The sequence below is a fragment of the Lathyrus oleraceus genome, chromosome 4, assembly GCF_024323335.1.
Source record: "Lathyrus oleraceus cultivar Zhongwan6 chromosome 4, CAAS_Psat_ZW6_1.0, whole genome shotgun sequence".
In the NCBI taxonomy this organism is placed as follows: domain Eukaryota; kingdom Viridiplantae; phylum Streptophyta; class Magnoliopsida; order Fabales; family Fabaceae; genus Lathyrus; species Lathyrus oleraceus.
The window spans coordinates 64,018,262-64,045,142 of NC_066582.1; the positions used below are offsets into that span (position 1 = coordinate 64,018,262).

The following is a 26,881-nucleotide window of genomic DNA, read 5'->3' on the forward strand; positions in this document are numbered from 1 at the left end:
AAAATTATTTCTAAAAATACTTTTAGAATTTAGTGTTTTAAAATTTCTTTAAAATTTCTTAAAAGTGAGTAGCTTTTAGATTTTATTTTTTACACAATTATTCAATAATTTTTATAGTTAATTAATTATTTAAAATTTCTATAAAAATAATAATTTAAAATAATTTCATTATTCTATCAAAATATAAATAATTTAAAAATCTATTATTATTTGTATTTTATTTTTAAATTTAATAATTCATTTATTATTAATTAATATTATAAAAATAAAATTCAAAGACTTCAATACCCTAATAAGCAAATAAGCAAGCCAATAAATGGTATTCATACCCAGCTTGAAAAACTAGAGCTAAGTTGAAAGAGGCCAAACAACAGCTGACACAAGACAAAATGGACATTCAACCGATTGAGAAAACCAAAATTTGCATAAAGGAAGTCTTCAAATGGAGAAGCGGATTTTAAAGCTGAGATCAAAAATTGATTGGTTGAATTTAGGAGATGGAAATAATTCTTATTTACATACTTCTTTAAAGGAGAAACATAGACAAACTCAAATGCACACCCTTGAGAATGATAATGGAATTGTACTACCGATCAAAGTGATATTGAGGAGGAGGTTCTTAACTTCTATGGAAATATTATGGGAACTGCTGCAAATAACATTCAAGGCATATATATTGTTGCTATGAGAGAAGGTGCGCAGTTGACAAGGGAGCAGAGAGTACCTGGTTGAGCAAGTGATTGAGGAGGAAATATTAAAAGCTTTAGAGGGTATCAATGACATTAAAGCACCTTGAATTGATGGCTATGGGGCAAGTTTTTTTAAATCTATTTAGAGTATCACAAAGAAGGATGTAATTAAGGCAGTTCGGGAGTTCTTTGAAGAAGGAAAAATGTATAATGCAGTTAATAGCATCTTGGTTACCTTAATTTCAAAAGCAAACTTGGAAAAGACTATTAAGCAGTATAGACCTATATCTTGTTGCACAACTATATATAAAACCATTTCTAAAAACATGACTTATAGGTTGGGAGGGGTTCTCAAAAGCATCATCCATCAGAGTCAGGCGGCTTTTGTTCGAGGCCAACATATACAAGACCACATCTTGCTTGCCTATGAACTCATAAAAGATTACACTGTTAAAGGAGGGATGCTAAGATGTATGCTCCAAATGGACTTGCAAAAAGCCTATGATACTATTGATTGGAGAGAGCTTTGGAGGACATCTTGAAAGAGCTAGATTTCCCAAACAAGTTCAAAAAGTGAATTATGCTGACAGTTACAACCGTGTCTTATAAATTCATAGTCAATGGAGAATACACAAGGATCTTGAAGGCTAAGAGAGGCTTGAGGCAGCCCATATTCCCCTTACTCTTTGTCATTGTCATGGAATACCTTCATAGGGTGCTGCAATTGAGAAACATACCAGACTTCAACTTCCATTCAAAATGTGAAAAGCTGAATATCAATAATTTGAGTTTTGTTGATGATCTTCTTTTGTTTGCTCAAGGAGATACAAAGTCCATCCACCTTGTCATGTGAGCTTTTGATAATTTTTCGAAGACTACAAGACTGACTATTAACCACACCAAGTACAAAGGTTATTTTGGTAATGTGGATGACCAAACCAAACAAGCCATCCTGAACCTTACTGACTTCAAGGAAGGCCTACTCCCTTTCAGATATCTAGGAGTGCCCATCACAAGCAGAAAATTCTCTACATGTCAGTGCATAATATTGGTTGATAAAATAATGGCAAGGGTGAAGCACTAGAGTACTAGACTGCTAAGTTTTGCTGGAAGAGTTCAACTTATTAAAAGTGTCATTTTTCTTGTGACCAACTTTTGGATGTAATGCATCTCTCTCCCCAACAAGATAATCAATATAATTGATGGTATTTACAAGTCTTTTCTTTGGAGGGGTACAAAGGAAGTTACAAGAAAATTCCATATGACGTGGCATAAAGTGTGTTCCCTCAAAAAGCATGGAGGCTTGAACATCATCTCCCTTAGAGAATGGAATCAAACAACCATGATAAAGCTTATGTGAAACCTCTGTAGCAAGGTTGATAGCTTGTGGATAAAATGGATCCATAGCTATTATATCAAAAATATAACATATGGTTTGTTACCATAAGGAGTAACTGTTCTTGGATTATGAAAGCAGTGTTTAATGCAAAGGATTAACCTGCAGCAAAACCAGACATGACAAAGGATGTTGCAAGATCCAAATTTCTATACAAGGAAGATATACCATAATTTGAAGATGCCTCAACAAACTGTTCCTTGAAGGAAGATGGTAAGTAATAGTATTGCTAGACCTATAGCTATTTTTATTGTTTGACTGGCTTGCCAGGATCGATTGAGCACAAAGGAAAGACTTCATAGGTTTGGGTTTATAGACAATGATAGTTGTATTTTTTGTGACCAACAAGAGAATCTGCAACATTTATTTTTCCAATGTTTAAAGATGAAAAATATTTGGAAGAAGGTTCTTGATTGGCTGTAGATCTCGTACACACCAAAAGGGTGGAAAGAAGAAATGCAATGGATCTTCAATGGTTGTAAGGGAAAGGGCTAGAGGGCTCAAATTCTCAAGTGTGCCTTCACATAAATCGTCTACGAAAATTGGAAGTATATGAATGTAATTTATTTTAAAAATTCTTATGACAAAACAAATATATGTAATCATATTATTAATGTTATTGTATATAGAAGTTGGAATAGGCCTAAGCTTAGAAGTAAAATTGCTCAGTTTATGATGTCATGGCTATAGGTTCTAGTTTAATGCACATGAATTTTTTAATGGATCTTTGATCCCTTGGGTTGTATTGTGTTTTGGAAAGCTTTCAATATATTATATTCGTTTACAAAATTATATTATAAAAATAATTTTATTTTTTATAATGTGGTGCCACATAGGCTCTTCCAAATCGTTGTCATGTCATAAATTGAAGTATCATCTATATTAATTTGACGGAGGGACAAAAACAAATTCAAGAAATATTTAATAGAATGACCAAAATGATGATTTTTTTAAAGAGAATTAAACTATTAAAAAATAAAATCAAAAAATCAAAAGTTCATATAAGCCTTTTTTTTAATTTAAATAGTTTATTCACAAAAAAATATTACAACATTATAACATTCATCATAAATATTATAACTTATATGCATTTCTACCCTTAAAACATTATAACATTCATCCTAAATAAAATAAAACAAAGTGATATTCACAACAACAACAAAAAAAGAAAATTGTCAATTCATAAATAATATAGATAATTAAACACAATATTTAATATTTTAAATACTGTGAAATATATTAAATTACAAATAAAATATTAATATCATTTTCTCATCTTGATGATCTATCTAATTCTATAAAATATTTATAAAATTAAATTCTGAATAATATATAACTCATATACTACAATTATATGTAAATATATAACTTAACACAACAGTTTATATAACAATTAAGTTCTTACAAATAAAATAATAAATAAAAATAAACAAAATAAAACACATGAGAAAGAAAGAAAGTTAATATGAACAAATGCACATACCAACCACCCTTGAATTACAAATCACGACTTGCAATTTTCGTCCCCTTATTTATATGATTTTAACGTTATAACCCCCTTTGAAAATATTTTGCCTTTTGATCCCTCTATTAGACTTTTGGTGGTTTGTTTAGTCTCCATCATATTTTATGTGGGTGACCCTGAAAGTAGTTGTTGGACTTGAAACTTCACACATAGGAGGGCGATAAATTATGTGGTTTGAAAAATGTTGTTTTAAAAATATTTTGGAAATAAAATCAGATTTTAAAAGCATTTTTGAAAAATTTAGCAGCGGAAAATAAAAGACAAAAACTAAAACGCAGAAATTAAAGAGATAAGGGAAAGAGATACACACCACGATATATAGAGGTTCGGTCAAATAATAAAATGACATACCTCTCAATCCAAGAATTGATCTTGAGAGTATCCAAATTTTTAGTATGAAAGTCTCACGAACCCCCTTATACAAGGAAATTATGGTTAATCTACAATCAAATAAGACAAGACGATGGATTTGAATGTTCGCGCCTTTTCTTCTACATAAACTTAGGAGTGAAATGACCCGTCTTCTTTCTCAATGGTGGATTGAAGCAGTTAGTCATCTTTCCACAAACAAGGAGCTTTGAACGGTTAGTCTTCAAGTTCTTAAATCTTTTAAGCTTTTACACAAGTTGAGCTCACGAATCTTAAACCTTGATTTTACAAGGGATAACCAATAACCAGTCAGATTTTAACACTGGACTAATCTCACGAAATTATGATCTAGAACCTATGAAGCTTTTAACACTGGGATGATATAGAACCTATGAAGCTTTTAATATCGGGTTGAGGTTTAACCTACCTTGGTTTTAATATCGGACTAATTAAGAACCTATGAAATTTTATCACGGGCTGATCTCCAACCTAAACTAGGATTGAATCACACAATTCCAAACCAAAGTTTTTTACGGGTTTAGCTTCTAACCCAAAAAAATCCCTAAATGGATAATATTCAACCAAGGTGTATACAAAAGATTCCCTTGATGATTTTACAATTCTACCATTTCTAAAATTACAATTATATCCTCACTAACAAATGGACTTTTCTCAAAAAAACACTTAGGCTAAAACGTTAGTGAGAGAATGTTAAATAAAACTTTATATATATATATATATATATATATATATATATATATATATATATATATATATATATATATATATATATATATATAGAGAGAGAGAGAGAGAGAGAGAGAGAGAGAGAGAGAGAGAGAGAGAGAGAGAGAGAGAGAGAGAGAGAGAGAGAGAGAGAGAGAGAGAGAGAGAGAGAGAGAGAGAGAGAGAGAGAGAGAGAGAGAGAGAGAGAGAGAGAGAGAGAGAGAGAGAGAGAGAGAGAGATGTCAAAACACGTTTCTGGATGAAAAGTAATAAGAAAATGGGCCTCTATTTATAGGCTAGAGGTTGACTCAAAAAGGAAATTCCAATAAATATTTTTTATGACTTTCTAATCGATTACCACATATTCAAATTCGATTAGAAGTTTGAAATACAGTTGATTGTAAGTTTATAAAGGGAAGAAAAAGATATCTAGCTGTTGCACATCATTAAAGCGCTGTCTCAATCGCTTTTGACTCAATTTTGAATTGAGCTAATCGATAAGACAAATGTCCCAATTGATTAGATAAGTCAAACTTTCGCCTATAACTAGTTTAACAGTTCCTAATTCATATAGCACAACTTCAAGAAATTTTTGAAGGTATTTTATTTGGTAAAAACATTTTAGTGTGTATGTGAGCGCTTTAGCCATGCGCCTTTACGACAATGTCCTTATATTTTACAAAAGATTCACTCACTACTGATATAGGAGATTCTTCACTAAGTCAAGTTCATCAAACACTAAGGATAAGGTTTGCATATTTGTCCTCTTGACCGTTCATCTTTGACTTATCATAAAACATTAGTTGTCATCATCAAAATTTGATGTCCTTGTTAAAAGCATATAAGCTGCAAAATAAGGTTTCACATTCTTCCCATTTTTGATGATGACAAAACATCTCTCGGACTAGGTGGTAAAAGAAACGATACAAATATATTTTGAGTGTTTAAACTCCCCATGGATTAGATATATAGTATACCCTACTCCCCATGAGAGTATACTTCTCCCCCTTTGTCAAAATAAAAAAGGCGGGTAAAGATGCATTGCGATAAGTAAATATACATACAAGGGCAACTTAGACATTCACACTCATATTATTAAAAAATTCATATTACAAAATGAAAATTTGTTGAATGAAGGAAAAATACTGAATTTAAAGCTTGTAATGCAGAAAGTAGGAAAAAAACATAAGTGAGTTCATATATTTATCATAAGCATCATCATCCTCTTGATATTATTTACTTAATATATTTCACTTATCTTGCTATGTTTTGGAAATTTTCCCAAATTTTCTTTATGTATATGTCTTCGATCTCTTCTGCTTCTTCTTCTTCATCTTCCCAGTCGTCCATCGGTTCTTTATATTTTATGTTGATATTCATGTTTCTAAGACTGGTATAATCAATTTTATTGCTAGATGAGATAGATTTTTCTACTAGATTATCAATGTTAAAGGTTCTTAGTATTTTTATAATCATTGCCCCATATGGAAGATTTGCTAAATATTTTTCTCTTGAGTGGGACGTGTGATGAAACACCCCATCCACCCAATTTGTTGGAATGTTTTGGGCGAGGTACCGAAGAGGTACAATATTGTCCTTGATAACATAGTCGATATTGATATTTCTTGGGAGTAATATTCTTGTAAGGAGATAGTGAAGTATTCGAACTTTAGGTTTTAACGGGGTTGTTCTGAAAGGAAATCCTTTTTTCTCCATGGGATTGGCTATAAGAGAGTTTAGAGGTATGTTTCGTTTGAATTTTTTGAGTTCAAAGGGTTTTTCAGGCTTATAGGTTTTTCTAGGAAGGGTATTTCAAACATTCTTTCAAATCGTTCACTATGAATTGTTATCTTCACTGATGATATTAGAGTTTTTCCAAGAAAGCTTAGGTTGGTGTAGAGTTCTTGTACTAGATCTGGAAAGATTCTACCAGGTACTTTGTGAAGAATGCTTTTAGTGAGGTTTGAAAGATGTGAGAATATATTTTATATCCTCTCATGAAGGTTCCATCCATAAACCATGGCTTTATGATATTTTCTCCAAGATCATCTTCTTTTCTTCTTCATGTTTATTCATCATTCCAGCTATAATGGCATATGTTTTTGTGTGGCGATATTATGAGTTTCTAACTTGAGGAGTTCATGGTGATACTTATGACAAGAGGAAGAACGCACAAAAGAAAGGATGAAAGCAAGTATGATATACAATAAAATGTGAAGAGATGCATACCTATTTATAACGTGCCTCTCAGATTTGAGTGTGTATTTCTGGCAAGTATTAAATGTAGATCGTGCTGATCGAAAATAAAATCAAAATCTTTCATGTTTAAGTCTCCTAATTAATTAGCTAAGGGATCCAATCGACTAGATCTTCAGTTTTCTCAAGATTATGTGCAATATTCATAAATGTAGGGATTTGATTTTCTTGAGGTGCAAGGTGAGCTTGGATTTGATTTTGAAATCTTTGTATCAAACTTTTCCAATCGGTTGTCAGTATGTGCCAATCGGTTGAGTTTGCGTAGTTTAGCCACCTAGGTGCATGTTGAATCTTATGTTGGATTTTTTTATCTTTTCAGCACCCCCATTTATCATTTTTGCACCCTTTTTTGGTAGAGAATACTAAAATACTCATATTTGTGGGTTAGAAAATAATTTAATTTGACGAGTAAAATATTTAGAAATATTATTTTAAGGTATTAATCTGATTTTCTTGATTATTTCAATCTTAGAATAATTTTACCTCTTTTATTAAGAAGTCTTGATAAATATTTTCCAAAAGGGAATACACCAAAATGTTGTATCCTCCTCCATACATCGTTGGATGTGAGAGTCGATAAAACCACAAAATGAATAAGTCCATCATAAACATATTCATTCAATTGACCACTAAGGATCTTAAATTTTGAGATAGTCTCAAATATTTTGCTTTGATCACAACGATTGACACTTCCTATCATCGTTTTATCCTAGGATTAAAAACTTCATAAATATTGTATACTTAGGAAGTATACCATGTTCTGCACAACTTTATTGATAATCATTAAACCTCCAAGTTATAAGTGATGCCTACAAAATACTAGGGTTTCACCTTTGATGCCCATATCTTCTTGGGCCCAGGTACATTTGTCGCAGAAGGTCTAAGATTGTGTTATCTTTATATCCTTTCAATTTATCAAAACAAAAAGGTTCTAAATGTCCTCTTCTCTTACAATGTGTGTATTTATAAACCAGACGCATATTGTCTTTTTTTATCTACACCTTTCCTAGGTTTTCCATCCCTTTTAAACCCTATTCCATTTCTATTTAGGGAAGACCTCTGACTAGATAGAACTAGGTCAAGCTTTTTGTTTCTTTGGATAAGCTTTTCTAAGGTTTCAAGAAGCCTAGTTACTTCTTTATAAAGAAATCATGTTCTTATTATAGTTGTTTTCTCATATGTGACCTAAGAATTTGTGATTATTGTGTGGTATAGAATTTTTAGGTTGTTTGAATGATCTTTTACCTTTCCTAGAGATCTTTATTGGCTTTTTAAAACTTTTACATTGTTGGGGGATCTATCTAAGATTAGAGGTGGTCTAAATGGTGTGGTCAATCTGAAAATCATATAACCGAGTGATTTTATCATGAACGTCTATAAACATATAGGATTTGGAAAATAAGAGTATTTTAACATTTTGAAAATGGTATCTTGGTGAATCATATACTCACCTTGAATTGAGCTAGGAATTTGGACCCCTTACTTGAACCCTTACTTGGAGAGGAGTGTTCTTGTTGCCTTTTGGAAGATTCATTTCCGTTGAGGATGGTTTATGGTATCGAATGCTAGTCGATTGTCTTTTGATGTGGTGGTAGGGATTTGTTTTCATTATTTATTGGAGCTGTCATTGGGTGGCATCAAAAGTTCAAACATAATAGCTACAAAGAATCTCACAATAGACACCAGAGGCGCAAGGTACCAAAAAACTGAAACAAGTAAAGAACAATACCAACAAAAACAACCATATAGCATAAGGATGAACAAAAAATGGAGTATGCATTCCATCTCTACTACAAGGAAACCAATAGCAACCCTATCAAGAAATGGCATTCGCTAACTCGAATTTACAGGCTTGTTTTATTACACAACAATAACCATTTAAATTACAGTGAGAAAAAAATGGGATTGCTATAAGTCAGACAAAAAATATCCGTTATTATTAACTTAGAATAGGAATCCACCAAACACATCGTCAATGGACATTGCGAGTGATCAATCCCTCAAATGTAGTGAATAGGTCCTTGTTTTCAGGCCCGAAAATTTCATCTGCTTTCTGTAAAGTCACCTGCAATTATGCACACACAGTGCCAAGTGTCTATTAACTGAAAAAAAAGGCATGGTTGGTGGTAAAGAACCAGTGGTAGTAAGGCAGAGACAAGATGAATTACCTCTCTTGTTTGTTTATGGGAATTTAGCTCCTTAACATTTGCCAAGAATGCACCAAACTGCTCGTACGACAGACGGTTCCTAATGATAACAACCATGAGATAAGATAAAGGATAATGTCCTAACCGAACTAATTTGAGAGAAAAAATGAGCAATTCACTAAAGTATGTAAAATATGAGACTATTTTGATTTTGAGGAGCTAAGCTAATTGTATCCGCTTTGTAAATCATGTCATCTACCCATGCTTCTCTGATAGTGAAATATCAAGTTTTTGAACTTGATTTAATAGTTTTAAAAGTTTGAAGACAAGAAAGAGCACTCACCTCACTTGGCGAAAGAATTCCTTCCCATCCACCCGTGCTCGTCCTGTGACATAAGTTAAGAAAAAAAACAAGGGCAGATAATCAAACCAAATGAGAACATTCTTTATATGGCTGCAATGTTGGATATATTATGCCCCTCATTCTTCATAAGGATGTGAGATCCAACAAATAATCCATTCAGAGTGACCAAATGAAAGCATTTCTAGATGCAATCTTTTACACAGCGCAAAGGTAGCAAAGTTGGATGTACTCACCCGCTTGGGGTCCTGTTACTGGATCAGAGCTTGATATTGAACCGTGGCCTATGGAGGAAAGCGCTGAAGACCTATCATCATGGATGCCTCTTGTTGAAAAGGAAATGGAATGTCGCCTTGGAGAAATGGGTCTAGATGTTCTCGTTGGAGATACTGATGCAGAAAAACTAGGAGGGGAACCAGTGGGAGTAATCCGGGGGGTGGTACTTTGGGAAGCCATGAGGAGATTATAGGGCACTCTAGGTCTTATAACTGCAATATTGTAATGGAAAAAGCAAGAAAGATCAAGATTTACATTCAAAATTATAATTAGTACATTAGTACATACCATCAGAATCTTGATCCTCGGCGAAAGAATTTCCACTATTAGAAACACGAGGCATCGAAGAAGATATAGACAGTGGCAATGAAGAGTCATTATCTGCAATAAAATTAGAACTTCTCAGAACTAAAAATAAAAAAGTGCAGCTGAAGGAGCTCAACTTTAATGACCCATTTGCATGAGCAAGAAAGAGTGGAATATGGAGAGGAAAACTTGGTTAAATAGAAAGGTTTCCCTCCATGGCTCCATTCACCTCTTCATCACTCTTTCCTCCCCCTCTACCAAACAGAATCTAAAATGCTTTTTTTTGAAGAACCTAAAATGCTTATACGGCTCTATCTCCATCAAATTGAAGTAGTAGCTTAATATTGCCAGATTTTCTTAAATAGTTACCCATATGCATAGGTACGGATACAGTACCCGGTGCGGGTATTGGTACCGGTACGGGATACGTCATTTTAAAAAAAAATCAAGGTACGGGTTAATAAGAAATAAGAATTTTCTATAAAATGTATGAGTAAAGAACATAAATTGTTAGATTCATAGCAAAAGACCACTATAAAATATTGAAAAAACCAAAAATAATGTTAAGATACAGTAACGAAAAAAATTAAAATACATAAATATACTATATTGATATTTGAGAAAACCACAAATTCCATTCAAAACCAAATAATGAGAAAAAATGAAGTACCACAAATACGGTACGAGTACCCGGTACGGATGCGTACCCGATACCGGTACTTCACCATTTTAGAAGTACTCATGCTTCAGAGATAGTTACATTGATTTACAACAGCTTATACATCACATTGTCAGCCAACATTAATCTCAGAACTAGACTGGTAGTTCAAAGAACCTATATAAAGAAATTAAGCTACTTTCACTATTATTCCCTATTTACTCATTTTCTGTCAAAAACGCTATAATGTTCGATCAAAAACCACATTCCTGTCCAATTCATTAATCTCAAGATCTTTCTTAACAATTTATCTTATAATTTTTCTAGGTCTTCCTCTACCTCTAGCGGCATGGCCGCCCTCCATCTGATCTACTCTCCTTACTACATGATCCACGAGTCTTTTCTCTTCATACTCAAACCACCTAAGCCTAGTTTCCACCATCTTTTCTACCATAGGTGTTCCACAAAAACTCTGTAATATTGTCATTTTTAATCTTATCTTATTTAACCTTACTACACATCCAACGTAACATCTGCAAAGCGCCTAAATGAGAGAGCAATTTACAGACTGCACCAAAACTTAAACAGAAATGCAATGTTGTGATTTGTGAGCGAGGAAGGATGGCATATAACATGTTGAAAGTACCTCCAAACTGAGACGTAAAAGTCAAACTCGACTGACTCTGTATTCTAGCAACAATGTCCGGAGCTCCTCCCTATGTCAAACACCCATTAACAGCCAAAAGTTAAATAAGAAAATTCCTTTAAACAAATAGTATTAGCTAGTACAATTAAAACCAGCATTAAACAACAATAAAATTAATAGTAACTTACTGAATTATCATCATCCTCCTGAAGTGATTGCATAAGCGTCTTTCTGAAAACCTCTAGCTGCAAAAATGGTTTATTATAATGAAAATTGAGTAGTACTAGCATCCTAATCACAATAAATAAATCCTAGTAAAACGGACCTTGGAGACATCTCGATTAAGCTTTCTGACAGTGTTTGAAAGCGAATCATTCTCCTTAAGCAAATTCTCCTAAAGTATCAAGCTCAACCACCGAAAACAAATAAACAAATAAATAAATAAATACGAAACAGAAAGGGTTAAATTGAACCCGGTTCGGGTTGGTTGGGACCTTATCCTGTTCGGCTCGAACGAGTTTATCCGCGGTTTCAGAAAGGGAGGCGTCGAGGGACTCAGCCTGAGACTGAAGTTCGGCGATGAGACTATCCTTCTCGGCGATCTTGACACGAAGTTCCGATAACTCGAATTCCAATGCGTTGACACGTGTCGATAAAGCAATGGATGTGATCTTGCGCGCTACATCGAGTTGCTCAAACGGATCTGACGGTAGAACTTGCACGACATCCTCGGGAAGATCGAAGTTCGAACTACCCGATTCTGCCGTCATGTTTGTTCCTCCCACTTTCTTCTCCTTTTCTCTTCTATTTCTTATTCTATTTTTACTTTAAAAAATAAGTACAGCTGTAAGTATTACCATTTCATGTTATTTCCGTTTGTACAAGTTTATCTTTGGTTTTCTGAGATGTGAAATGTGAATGCTAGAGAGTTGTTCTGTTCTTGATTTGTTCGGGTCAAAGTAGACACAAGAGTAGGGTATAGGAATAAATTTGTACACTATTTGAACACACAATTGATACTCCCCATTGTCACAAGAAAAAATCTGAAAAGTCATTTTAAAGTTCAAAATAGTACAAGTACTCGTTTTCTTTTGTTAAATTTGTCTCTAATTATTTTTAAAGGAAAAAAATCAAATAAGTTCATAAAAAATTAAGAATAAAAAAAAAATTGTTTAAAAAATATTTCATTCGTCTTAAAAAGTGTTTCATCTATAATTTTTTTCGGTTTTAAAATAATTTTTCGTATTTATTATTATTTTTTCACTATTATATAAGGTAATTTTCACTTTATCAATTTTTTTTATTTTAATTAATAGGGATATTTTAATAAATGATATTAGTTTTATCATTAAAACTAATTCATCTTTATTTCTTTAAAAAACGTAAATTATTTAAATATGATATTTTTTATGAGACATAAGAAATAGAAAATGTAATTATTAACTTTCTAAAAAATTAAAAAATAATATTTAAAGAAAATTATAAGAATAGTATATAGATAATTGAATCAATATGAAAGATGAAGCATTCAAGAAGAAGAAAAAAATCCAAAAATTCTAGCTCAACAAAATAAGTGTCTTTTGCTTTAACTTTTAAAAAAATATTTTTTTTAATATTTTTCTAATTTCATTAAAAGTTAAAGCAAAAAATAGTAAAATTTGGAATATCTAAAAATTATAATATTTATTGCAAGATGAAACTTACTAATGTCATTTTCTTAGCAGTGTAAAATCACACTCCATATTTCTAGTTTGGGTCAAACTTAAATAAATGATCAAATTTAAATATTGTATTTTACTTTAAATTAAATTACATATCCAATAAAAAAACACGATTTTTATTCATGCAGCCACATAGCATAACATCAAAGTCACTTCATATCTTCAAATTCATTATACCTAAAATGTTGGTTTATAAGGGGTCAACTTCAATAATTCACCACCATATAAAACTAAATTAAAAAAGGATTTAAAAATCAAAAAATATAAATATCCTATTATTTTACCAAAAAATAATTCAATTGTCACTTACCAAATTTCTTATAATACCCATTAGTCATATATCTATAATACTTGTAACTAATGACTAATTGTATTAATATGGTACTACATACATCAATGTAAGTATATGGAAATGGACTAGATTAAAAATTTAGAATAAAACATTAAAATAAGCAATACATCATCTATCAGATCAATCTTTCAACGCAGTAGAAAGACGGTCCATTGAGTATTTAGTGTCAAGTTTGAAGCTTCAAGTACAATCTGAATGCCTAGTTACCTAAAAATATTATAACAACACGGAGTGAGATACTAATCTCAAAGGATTCTTGATCTAAATCATTAAATAACTCTCTACCCTTCTACCCAGTTAAGACATACTTGAACATTCCATTGGGGTATCTTACACTCGTCTCATACATAAGTATTGAGTCATCAAGTAACTCAAATTCAACATGGAGTCTAACATAAGACAAGTGAGGATCCTTATAACTATGTCACCTTCCTTTTACTTTCACATTCATCCTTATTTTGCCCATCTTATAATGTCCATAAGAGAAAGATAGGACTATGTCTCAATAAAATCTAGTAGGCTAACATTCTGGCTTTTAAGGAACTAATATGGACACTCTAATCCTATATCTCATAAGTTAGTTTATCATATGTTTATCTCTTGTGATTATAAGTCTTCCAATGCTATAAAATAGTCACTCGTGACTATTTACATAATGACCCGACACCTAGCATAGTTCTACAGTCTTACTCATACTCAAGGTTAGATGAATAATAACTAGCCTAGAATAAGATCTACTATACATCATATATTCATTCACCTCAACTACCTCCTAGCATAGTTCTAGGACTTAGGCAGGATAGAACGAATAAAGAGATATACTAGCCTACCCCGTTTTATTCCTATTTATAACATATATGTGATGACATGTTATCGTTGCATGTCATATGGCAAGAAAAATCGGACAAATATGACAAAATGAGCAAGTTAGAAGCAAAATAGGGGAAAAAGCTTAAAAATCACTTTTGGATGAAGAAAAGCACTAAGTGATGATATTTGTGAAAATAAGAGAAAAAATACGCTACCTTGCTTCTGGAAAAAAACACGGTTGCGCTACCCCAGTATGCCCCCGTGTTGAACTCATTATTACGCAACATGCCTGCGTTGCAGCTTTTTGCTGACACTCTTTTTTACTGCTTTATAAGGAAAAAAGAGGAGGATAAAAGAGGGGTTGACTACCAAGACAGAAAAAGTAACATTTATGGGTGATTTTGGAGCTTTTGGAGGCCATTGAATCCATTGGAAAGCTATTTCTTCGGTGATTCTTCATGTTCTTCGAATCTACACTTATGATATTGAATTATTTCAACATGAGTAGCTAGACTCCTCTTATGTTAGGTCTTATTTAATGATGAACTTGTTTTTATTTGATTGGGATATATGATCAGATGATGTTAATGTAATTGTTCAAACTCGTTGTTATTATTCAGTTATTGATTGTTCTCATTTTCTTTTGTTCGTTATATCATTCAAATTGATTTTGATAAGTATTGACTACTAACCCTAGGGTTATTTATCTGACATATTTTAACTGTTGAATTAGCTAATTGACAAGGGATATTATAATTAGGAATTGTGACTTATGGATTAACGCGTTGTGTTGCCTGGGTTGACGGTATAATTAACCCGAGGGATTGGGGAATTAACGCTTAAGCCAGTGAGCTACACACCAAGGGATTGGGTGTAGTGGTAGAGTTAATATCTTGTGTAACTCTATATTTATTTCATGTTTATTAATGCATATTCCATCAATCAAGTATAAATAATGGATTCTGACAATAAGACCTCACTGTTTTTCTCATTATTGTTATAACAACTCTTTCTTGCATTTTCAACCAAAACAATCTACCCCCCCCCCCCTCCCCCGATTTAATGTTTTTAATTACATCACAGAACATACCTTGTTTTAACTTCACAATCCATGTGGAGATAAATTTATTTTTATTACTTCGATAACAATACTAGTACACTCTCTAGTAAATTGTCCATTAATTTTTTTCCACCGTTGTCGGGGATTGTTGATATTTTCAACAAGGCATAGTGTGCGACTTGTTTTGTTTTTATTTTAATTTCTGGTATTTTTTTTATTTCTATTTTTACTCTGTTTTGTATTGAACAATGCTACTAAGGTATTGCTTTCTATGTTTATGTGAGGTTCGAATCTGACGCTTTTACCGTTGGATTTAGAGATCAAGAGAACTGCATGAGCACTTTGTAAAGAAAAGATTGAAGTATTGTTAGCTGAGCAATAGAAAAAAGAGGAACTTGAAATGACAGACCCATCTCATCAGACATTTGGGGATTACTGTAGGCGTACCGACACTGATCAAATTTCATGGGGATTCCGACCAGTGAACCCATTGAATTTTTATATTAAGAATTATGTGTTATAGGGTCTGCGTGATAACCTGTTCAACGATCAGGGCATTCGTGACCTTTGGGAACATCTTGCCAAGTTTTATGAGACATGCTCCATGTGTAAACCATAAAGAGCATATATAACTGATAGCCAAGTGAAATTGTGCGTATTCGAATTTTCATTAATTGCTATAGTTAAATACTAGTTGTAATGTATTCCCAATGGGATGATACAAACATCGAAAGAATTAGAAGATAAGTTCTTGGAAAGATACTATTCGAATGTGCAGTTTGTCGAAATAAAAGTTGCAATTACAAATTTTAGCCAGGACGATAGTGAGTCTTTGTCAGATGTGTGGGAAAGGTATAAGTTGTTACTCTGCAAGTGCCGAATCACAACATGAGTTCAATGGAGGGAATGTATGGTATTTATTAAAAAATAAAATAAAACACGGAGATCCTCTGATTGTACCTCGGTTTTTGGTTGGGTGAGGTGAAAGTTTTGTCATTAAATATATTATTTGTAGTAGTGCCTTAAGTCTTAAAGAATATTCTTGTATTGTATTTTATCTACACCTCTGATTGTATATCAAGTGTATTACCCCAAAAAATATTTTATCTATTAGGTAGATTATTAGAAGTCTCTTACTTAGTGTTTGAGCATTAGAAGTCTCTTGCTTGTGTGCTTAAGCAACTAAAGTATTTTGCTTGTATGCTTGAGCATTTTAAGTCTCTTGCTTGTGTGCTTAAGAATTAGAAGTTTATTGCTTTGTGTTTGAGCATTAGAGGTCTCTTGATTGTGTGCTTGATAAAATTGTAATCTTGTGTGATTATACTGAAATCCCTTTGAAGTGCAAGGGGACTGGACTACTCTCGGTTTGTGAGAGTAACCAGGATAACTTTGTGTGTCTCCTTCTTTCGTTCATTCCTTATTTGCTACTTATCACTAACCTCTGATTCAGACTCTATACTTTGCATTTATAATCTGACTAAAGTTTTTAAAAAGAAAGAAAAAGTACAACATAATTCAACCCCCTATTCTTGTGTTTTTCTCACCTTCAATCCCTTAATAGGCGAGTTATCTCTGACTTCTCTCCTGGGGATAAGGAAATTCCCAGTTGGGTTGTCTAGTGCTTTTCGAGGCCAATTTGGACAATATTTAACTCTTTGACCGGATTTAAACTAACTTCTGGTCGGTCACCCCGTGGGTCGAGATCCATGAAATTAACATCATGAGGGTTCACAATGGGATTACTCTTATCAAACCTTTGCATTTTCAAACTATCCTGGTAACATTATCTGGCTTGCCCCTTATTACCCTTGACTACCCCTACTCGACCATCATTCAGTGGATACTTCATGGTCAATCATAAGGTTGATAACACTGTCTCTAAAGAGTTAAACGTTGGTCGCCCAATTATTATGTTGTAAGGTGAAGAGGAATTGTGTTGGAACAAGATTTGTTCACGCCCTTAAAAAGTTTTGATGATAACAATGTATTTAAATAACAATAGGGTTTGCTAATAGTTGTTCAAGTGTATAGGTTCTAAAGTCAAACTATATCAAGGTTTAAAGCCTATCAAAAGACTCAGTTCCACAAAGAAGTGATTCAGATTCTGATTGATCATAATTTGTAGTTGTTCATGAGCATCTGAAGGCTTCAAACTCTGATCTCGACCTAACCTCTGATGACAACTCAGCTTCTGAAAGACTATAGAGCATCTGATTCGTACACTGTACCAAAGAAGTCTTGTCTTATCAAAGACCCAAAATTATGGACAAAGTCTATTAGGGTTTCATTTTGCAAGGCTCAAGAAGTAAAGATGTGACATCTTCAGTTTGCTCCACTTGTTGGTAGATATTTAGTACCTTGAAAGGTACTGAGAGCATTTATATTATTCGATGGACAAAGCTTCATACCAGATGCTAATCTCCAATGGCTCTCTTGGTATACTTCTCCAAGAAGCCTGTTCGTTATGTTCAAATCCTCCAACGGATATTTTCCTAGTCATATAAAAGGAAGTTCAAGGATATGAAGAATGTGTTAAAGATGATTAGTCAAGTTGATCAATATAGGTTCGTTGACTTTGGTTGAAAACTCTGAATGTGCTAAAGATTCAAATACCATGGAAGTATTTGAATAAGATGTCAACAAGAACCACACAACACAAAGAGGATCTGATACAAGCAATAACACTTTTGTATATCTATTAGCTTATACAATAGAGTCTTAATATTTCTTATCATTGTTAATCTTAGAAATCTAAAAGACATCGGAATCAATGTTGTAACTATGCAATACTGATAAGAGTGTCAATTGCATATGTAATTACTATTCTAAACTATTAATTAGAATATGTAAGAAGTTTCTTGCTGAGCGCTTAAGCAAAGAATTCTCTTGTTGAGTGCTTGAGCAAAGAAGTCTCATGCTTGATAGCAGAGCAAATAAGTCTCTTCCTGGATAGATTAAGCATTGAAGTGTTGTGCTTGCGGGTAGAGAAAATAAGTCTCTTTCTGGATAGATTGAGCATTGAAGTATCATGTTTGCGAGCAGAGTAAGAAGTCTCTTTCTGAATAGATTGATCATTGAAGTCTCATACTTGAGGATAGAGCAAGAAGTCTCTTTTAGGGTTTGATTGAGCAGAAGTCTCTTTTCGCGAGATTGAGCAGGAAGTCCTGAACAGGTTGTTCATGCAATAAAGCATCTTGCTTGAGGGCTTGATAAGAAGTATCTTTCTAGTTTAATTGAGAAAATTGTAATTTGTTGATTATAGTGAAAATATCTTGTGCTGCAAAGGGGTTGGACTACTTTCGGTTTGAGAGGAACCAAGATATATTGTGTGTCTCTTTATTTACTTCTACATTTATATTCCACTGTGCAACAAATTGTGAAGTCAGACTCTAATCTGATTCAGACTCTTACTTGGATAAGAATCTGAACTTGACATCTCAGGTTTACAAAAAAGAAGTAAATTTCCCTATACACAATTCAGCCCCTCATTCTTGTGTATATTTTTCTCACCTTCAACTGATATCATAGACTGGTTGTGCTTATTTCACTTAACAATGAAACATAAAAGATTCTATGAGAAAAACTATTCAATCAATGCTTCATCTTTCAATAAATTTTCCTTCACCAGTCACATAATGGAAACTATAGAAGGAAAAGAAAGATAAGCTGAAGAAATCAAGAAACTTGTTTCTACTCTAGATCATTTGTTTTGTGAGTATGAAACGATTTTCAATCTTTAAGAATGACTCATGGGACAAGTGTGCTAATTAAATAAATCAAGAAACCTTTTCTACTTTAAGCCATTTGCTTTGTGAGTGTGAAAGGATTTTGTAATCCTTAAGACAGACTCGTGATGCAAATGTGTTTGCTGCAAGAATCAAGGTTTAATCTTGATCTACTTGGTTAAAAGGAAAAGTGACTAAACTTCTATATCCCCAAGAGTCAGAAAACTAGAAGAAGCTTTTGATGAAGAAGATTATAATAGGGACTTTGATGATGAGGAAACAACTTCATGAGGCATTGTCAAGATTAGGAAAGGAACGTGAAGGTTATTAAGAAACAATTTGAGTTTCTTAAAGAAGAATTGAAATATTGTAAAGAAACTGTATAGACATTGGAAAGAAATTTAGTTTCTCAAACTAAAAAGGATTCTAAGGAACCTTTAAATGATCAAGATATGTCTCTTCAGGATTTCTTGATAATAGGTCTCAACAAAACTAAGCTTGCATCTATGACCTACGGAGTAAGCAAGAGAAAAGGAAAAGGTATTGACTTTCATGAAAAATGTTTTGTTTCCAAAACCTTGACATGAAAGAAAAATTCAGACATGTCTTCTTCAAGTTATGTTGATAAAAGACTTAATGATTAATTTGTGTTTGATGTTGAAGAGATCAAAGTTTTGAACTTATCAGAGTCAATAACAGAGAAGTAAAAGGTTATGATTGATATAGAACTAGAGACCTCAAGGTCAAAAGTTATGCCGAAGACATAATCTCCAATCTCAAAGTTAGTGATTTTGAAAAAACCATACAATATGATCTAAAGGTCAAAAGGTCAAAAGAATTTAGAACCTAAGACCTTCAAGTCAAAGGTTTTAAGAAAACTTGTACCTAAGACTTTTATATCTAAGCTTCTGAAAAGTTCAGAAACTAATGTCAAAGCTTATCCAAGGCATAATTTCTATAAAAGGAAAGTATGGAATGAGCCTAGACATTACCTTAAGGGAAAGGCACATAATAAGAAAAAGCCTAGAATAACTGACACAAAAGGACCCATAATTTTGCTGGTACCAAAATATGAAATTGTGTTTGCAGATATGGTAAAAGGAAAATATAGTGCATCTGTCTTAATGTTTGAATAGTGGATGACTACATCCTACAACAAGAGGAAAGCATATGCTCCAAATCCTAACTCTGAAAGTGGAAGGAAAGTTGGGGTCTGGAGATAAGCAGAATAAGAGTATTATGGTTACTAGTATTACTCCAAGACTGTGTTGAATGATGACCAGGTTCAACAACAAGAGTGTTTAAGACTGATTCTCATAAGTAAGTACATTGTTGGAACCAAAAGTTGTTCATAAGCCACACTAAGGTATGTCTAAACTCCTTCCTTTTACCTAGACAACTTTTTTGAATGAGATATTATTTACTTTAGTCTATGTATCTATCTCCTTGATACATAACGATCTTAGATAATATGTTTGTGTGAGAATTTTTAGAGCAAGTGGAAAATATTCTTTTATATCCTTGTTCTTATTATTTATTCAGAGCCAAGTATTGTGGGCTCAAAAGTTTTGATTATAAAAGTGTTGTTGTTAAAGTCAATTCTTTAATGAGTTATTTTTCCTGTCTTACCCTTTGTCTTTTAAAGACTTAATTCTTCTCTAAGAAAGGGTTTATGATCCTATTTAAAAGATTGATTATGAATATGGAGTATCAAAGACTAATACTAATCAGAAGTAGCTTCATCAAAGTCTTGAATAGTATTTGATGACACATGACCTCTGAAAAGCATCAGGTTTTGAGACCTAGAAAAAGAATAAGAATTAATTGTAACTTTTTAAATGATTTTTTTTTATATTTGTTTTTATATTTGTTTTATAAAAATCCATGTGTCTGAAAATTTCTATGCTAGCTATGAAGCTATTTGGGCAGAATGTGTAGAGTAGTAATGCTTTACTCCTTGGATTCTCTGTGTCCTATCTCTATTGTCATTTCTTACTTTTTCTTTGTACTTGTTTATCTTACTTGTTGGTTTTCCAAAAGATTTTATGTGTATTTTCTTTTCAAAATCTAGTTGTGTTAAATCTTTTTCTCTCTCGGTTTTGCCTTCTCATTCCTTATTTAAATCGATCTCTCTTAGTCTAAGTTTTTCATTCTGGTTTTACAACCTTCTCTCAAACCTGGTTGACACAGTTGTGAAACCTTGCTCTAATTTTCAAAATCTCCTATCTCTCGCTCATGTCCTAACCTGAGATGACCTCTAGCTCAAACTTTTGCGTAAAAAACCAACTAGACAGCATCAATGAAAGAGTAGTCCTTCTTGAAGAATTAAGAGTCTCTAACAATGAACTTTTTCTTCCTCTTAATTCAGGGGTAAGAATGAAACTTCCTTAAGAAATCTTCAACCTTCTGAAGATAACGTTGCCTCTCCTTGAGAGAAAGTTACTCTTCATTCCTTCTGAAAAATTTATGGGTGAACTCTTCTCTCTGCAAGGAAATGTTGTAAGTTTGAATGAAGTTTCATTTAACCCAGGGATGAAAAGTTATCGGTGAGGATCATGCTGGTTCTTAAGGAAAGTCCAACTTCATCTCCTTCTTCTTCCATTAGACTTCGACAGTCTTTCTAAGCTGCCTTTGTTTGATTTTTAAAAAAAAATTGTAGTCATTTCTTTTTCTTTTCCATTTTTGTAACTTCCTTTTAGAGCATTTTTATTTTCTCTTTTGTGCATAGTTTTCCTTTTGTTTAGATTATGAGATTTAATGTTTATGATATTATTCTTGATTTTGGCTTGTATGAATTGTAAAGCATTTTCAATCAATGAATGTATATTGTAACATATGTCATAGAATTTCTTTTGTAATTTTATTTTTACTTAAGACTTGTATATTCAGATTCTTAGTTTTATTTGATGTATTCTTTCTTAGCATATGATTGTATAAACAAATAAATTTATATGGTTAGTTGGATGTATCAAATAAATCGAATGGAAAAGAAATATCAAGTTAAAAGCATTGTGTTTTTCTTTTTGAACTATAAACTTCTTAAACCAGTTTACATTAAAGGAAATAATTGTGACTAAAAGATGATATGCAAATTAAAAAGGGGAAATAACTTCATTGAACTAAAGGAATTATTACAAGAAGATGTTTACAACATTAATCCTAATCACTCCTAGGTCTCCAAGGGTAGAAAAAGTTCCCCCAATCTAAATCCAATTCTTTTTTTTCATCTGAATTGAAATGAATCACCTCTCTTATTTTTCTTCTTCTCTTGGACTTCTTAGTCTTATTCTTTCTAATCATCTTCTGTGGATTTAGTCTTTGATAAAAATATGTTGAAGGAATTTCTTCAGAAGGTTTGACCTTCTCATCAGAAGTTTCCTCAGAGACCACATGAGCCTTTGAAACAATGGGAGTAAAACTGTTCAGAAGTTGTATTCATCTTGAACCAGATGTATCTTGAGTGAATAAGGGCTTGTGTTGAAATGCATCTTAAAAACTCTTTTTTAGTTTTTGAAAATTTTAAATTTAAAAATTTGTTTGAATATAATGTTTTGCCAAAGTGTTTTTAAAAACTCTTTTCTATTTTTCAGTTTTTAAAAGGAAAAAAGTGAAACAGTTTAGTTGTGTTTTGCTTCTTGCTTTTTAGTTTTTAGTATTATAAAACTTGAAAAAAAAACATAAAAATTTATAGTTTTCATTAATAGCATTAATGTAATTTTAATAATTTTTATATTTTAAAAATAAAATAGAAAAACGTATTTTATATAAGTTTTTTCATTTTTATATTTTCAAAACAGTTTTTAAAAATTAGTTTATCAAACAAATTTTTTTGTTAATTTTCTTCTTAAAAATAGTTTTTTAAAATAGATTTGAAAAACAAATTTTAAGAACTAAAATTGAAAAGTGTTTCAAACATGTCCTAAGTATTTGTGTTTTGGCTTGAACATGTGATTTTATAACGAAAATTTTGGAAGATCAAACACTTTGCGTGTTTAAGTTTCTGATCTTTGAAATTCTCAAGGCAAAACACTAATTAAGCATGTCATATTGGATCATAATTACTCCTTAGAAACTGAAACGGTGGTGATTTACCATAAGAAGTAAAAATTCTGTGCATTTAAACTGTTTTAAATTTCATTTTATTTTTCTCAGTTTTATTGTTCTTCTCTTTCTTTTCAAATATTTTTGATAATGACAAAAAAAGGAGAAAATGCATAGAGTATTTAAGAAGAGATTAAAGCATCAGAACCTGAACAAAGCAGTTTCTGCCAAAACAACTTCTGACTTATAAGCTTTAGGTTGTTTTTTTGAGTAATTTATCTTATTGAGCTTAAATGACTAATTTTATTAACAAATATAGAACTTAAGGAAAGCTTACAAACCTTACCTTAATGAACTTTTAGACTAAAAGAATAGCTTACAAACATCAATCTAAGGTCTGTTAAACTCAAGGGGAACTTACAAACCCCAGACCCTAATGTTAGAATTTGTTGATTAAAATTATAGGATTCAATTAACATAGATAAGGACTTAAGGGGAGATTACAAACCTTCACTTAATGAACTATCAGACTTAGGGGGAGCTTACAAACCTCACCTTAATGGATTGTCTAACTTAGGAGGAGCTTACAAACCTCAGACTCTAATGTTAGAATGTGTTAATTAAAATCATCAACCATTGTTCTTAAATACATTTGTTTGTCATCATAAAAAAGGGGAAGATTGTTGGAGCAAGATTTGTTCATGCACTTAAAAGGTTCTAATGTTAACAATGTATTTAAAGAGCAATAGGGTTTGCTAATGGTTGTTCAAGTGTTCCGATTTTAAAGTCAAACTATATCAAGGTTTCAAGCCTATAAAAAGACTAAGTTCCATAAAAAGTGATTCATATTCTAATTGATCATAATCTATAGTTGTTCATCAGCATATGAAGGCTTTAGACTCTGGTCTTGACCCAACCTCTGATGACAACTCAACTTCTAAAAGACCGAACAACATATAATTAGTACTAAAGCAATCTTGTCTTATCAAAGCCCCATAATTATGGACAAGGTCAACTAGGGTTTCATTTTGCAAGGCTTGAGAAATTAAGATGTAACATCTTCAGCCTGCTCTACTTGTTAGTAGATATCTAGTACCTTGAAAGGTACCGAGAGAGTTGTTATTATTCAATGGAAAAAGCTTCATACCATATGCTAATCTCCAAAGAATCTCTTGGCATACTTCTTTAACAAGCTTGTCCGTTATGTTCAAATCTTCCAAAGTTTAAGGATATGAAGAAGGTGATGAAGATGATTGGTTAAGTTGATCAATATAAGTTCACTGGCTTTGGTTGAAAACTCTGAATATGCTAAAGATTCAAATACTATAGAAGTATTTGAATAAGTAGTCAACAAGAACCACACAACATAAGAAGGACCTGATACAAGCAAGAACACTTTTGTTTACCTGTTAGCTTGTATAATATAGTATTAAGATTTCTTATCATTGTTAATTTTAGAAATCTTAAAGACATCAAAATTCGTGTTGTAACTATGCACCACTGATAAGAGTGCCAAATGCATATGTAGTTACTATTATAAAGTGATGATTAGAATATGTAAGAAGTCTCTTGTTGAGTGCTTGAGCAAAGAAGTCTCTTGTTGAGTGCTTGAGCAAAGAAGTCTCTTTCTGGATAGATTGAGCATTAAAGTCTCATGCTTGCGAGCAGAGCAAAGAAGTCTCTTTCTAGATAGATTGAGAATTAAAGTCTCATGCTTAAGGGCAGAGCAAGAAGTCTATTTCTAGATAGATTGAGCATTAAAGTCCCATGCTTGAGGGCAAAGCAAGAAGTCTCTTTCAGGGTTTGATTGAGCAAAAGTCTTTTTTGTGGGTTTGACCAGGAAGTCCTGAACGAGTTGTTGAGGCAATAAAGTGTCTTGCTCGAGGGCTTGAGCATAAGTATCTTTCTAGTTTGATTGAGCAAATTGTAATATATTGATTATAGTGAAAATCTCTTGTGTTACAAGGGGACTGGACTACTCAAAGTTTGAGAGGAACCAAGATATATTGTGTGTCTCTTTATTTACTTATGCATTTATATTATGTTATGCAACAAACTCTGAAGTCAGACTCTGGTCTGATTCAGACTCTTACTTGGATCAGAATCTGAGCATGAAATCTCAGGTTCTGAACATGTTTAAGAAAAAGAAGTAAATTTCCATATAGACAATTTAATCCCCCTTATTGTGTATACTTTTATCACCATTTACCTGACCTTTGTTGCTTTCATGTTACTCCCACTACCAAAAATGGTGCTTAAATTGATGTAGCCTAACACTTATACTTGCTCTACTGAGATTCTGACCAAAGACCCTTTGAAAGGTTGTAAAGAATCTGGCTTCAGCCCCAAACCTCAGAAAGCTTCCTAGTAGAGTATATTTGTCGAACTTCTCGGGTCGATCAAAACTCTTTTCACATGCCAACTACCAATCTGGAGGTTGATCACTACCAGATCCTCTTCATGGAGAATTATGTCCTTTATGTCCCGCTTAGAGAAGTTGATTTGGTGGTCGAGGGAATGAGACTCGGGATGAGGGGCATGAGAGATATGTATCACCTGCCTTGTGTAGTTTTTGCGTGACCTGCTAGACTCTCTACCATGAGCAAATCCCCCGACAATAGTATTAAGGGTATGGCGTTGAACACTTCTTTCACGACCATCTTGCTTAGCTCGTTTTATCAGTGATGTCCTCTCTCAGGCGCGATCTAGGGAAGATAGTCCTTCTTCTTGTACATATTTTTGTAGGTGTCCCTTATGTAGGAGTTTCTCAATATCCTACTTTAGGTGGTGGCAATTCTCAATATGATGTCCTCGTATCTTATGGTATTTGCACAAACTATTAACGCTCGTGCCTATTATGTTTCCTTTATGGGTTTGCCTCCAGGATGATACGATCTGTGTAGGTCTCTTATAAAATCTTTTCCCCATTAGCATTCAAGGGGGTCAGTTATTCAAAAGGTCTCTGGTCTATCCTCTCTAGACGCGGCGACTTATCTCGGTTGTACACTTGGTATCTGGATTTTTTGTACCCCAATTCCTTCGATCTTGGCGGTCCCTTCTCTTTTACGTATCTTGATCTCTTTTTGCATTACTTTCTTCTCATTTAATGTAGCGTTCAACTTGGGTCATGATTGAAGCTAGCAGAAATACAGCCGAACGCATCGCACGCTCGAACATACAATAAAGTCGCCATCAAAATTTATTTATTCCCGAAGGAAAGGGAAAACATCGATAAAACACGGGGGAAGAGAAAAAGGTAAGGAAGTCAGTTATGCAAGGGGAAGGTATTAGCATCCCTCACATCTGTTGTACTCAACGAAACCGTTTTGATTGTTCTAAGCTCAAATGGGTATCTAAAGATTACTCAAAAAAGGGTAAAGGACAAAATGGAATAGATAGAGTGCTAAGAGAGGATTAGGGCCCGTATGCCTACGTATCCTTATAGTGCAATAAGAGAGCTTCGTAGTTCAGGGAACTAAAGAAGAGTGATAACAAATATGGTTTGAACCCATGAAGGGATGAAATCTGAACCAGAGAGTAAATGTGGCATGAACCAATATGGGGGGGGGGGGGCATAAGGCATGGTACGACTATAAATGGTTAGGTCGAAAACAAAGAGAATTAAGTGTTTACCGACGAGACAAACAACTCTTGGTTCACAAGGTGGGTACTGATAAATTGCCTTAAAAGGATATGTATGGGACTCAAAGGAACATGATATTTTGTCCAAGGAAATCATTGTAAGGGAACAAACAATTGAAACAAAGGAGAATGGTATATTGAATCCATGAAGGAATAAACTCTGAACCGAATAGTA

General features: G+C 32.9%; 1 protein-coding gene across 1 annotated transcript; it reads right to left on the bottom strand.

Annotated features, from left to right (window-relative positions):
- Positions 1–8,687: 8,687 nt before the first annotated feature.
- LOC127073370 (uncharacterized protein At4g15545) lies at positions 8,688–12,323 on the bottom strand. Its single transcript, XM_051014523.1, has 9 exons — positions 11,850–12,323; positions 11,681–11,749; positions 11,544–11,600; positions 11,356–11,425; positions 10,034–10,126; positions 9,706–9,957; positions 9,452–9,494; positions 9,130–9,208; positions 8,688–9,026 (listed from the first exon to the last, which is right to left on the bottom strand). Exons 1-9 carry the CDS (start codon positions 12,123–12,125, stop codon positions 8,934–8,936), a joined length of 1,032 nt encoding a protein of 343 aa, XP_050870480.1. The 5' UTR covers positions 12,126–12,323; the 3' UTR covers positions 8,688–8,933.
- Between the last annotated feature and the right edge of the window lie 14,558 nt (positions 12,324–26,881).

Coding starts and splice junctions, on each gene's coding strand:
- LOC127073370 (XM_051014523.1), bottom strand. CDS start 12,125: ATGACGGCAGAATCGGGTAGTTCGAACTTCGATCTTCCCGAGGATGTC. Junction 11,750..11,849: donor TTCGAGCCGAACAGGATAAG/GTCCCAACCAAC, acceptor TTGATACTTTAG/GAGAATTTGCTTAAGGAGAA. Junction 9,027..9,129: donor CCCATAAACAAACAAGAGAG/GTAATTCATCTT, acceptor GCATAATTGCAG/GTGACTTTACAGAAAGCAGA.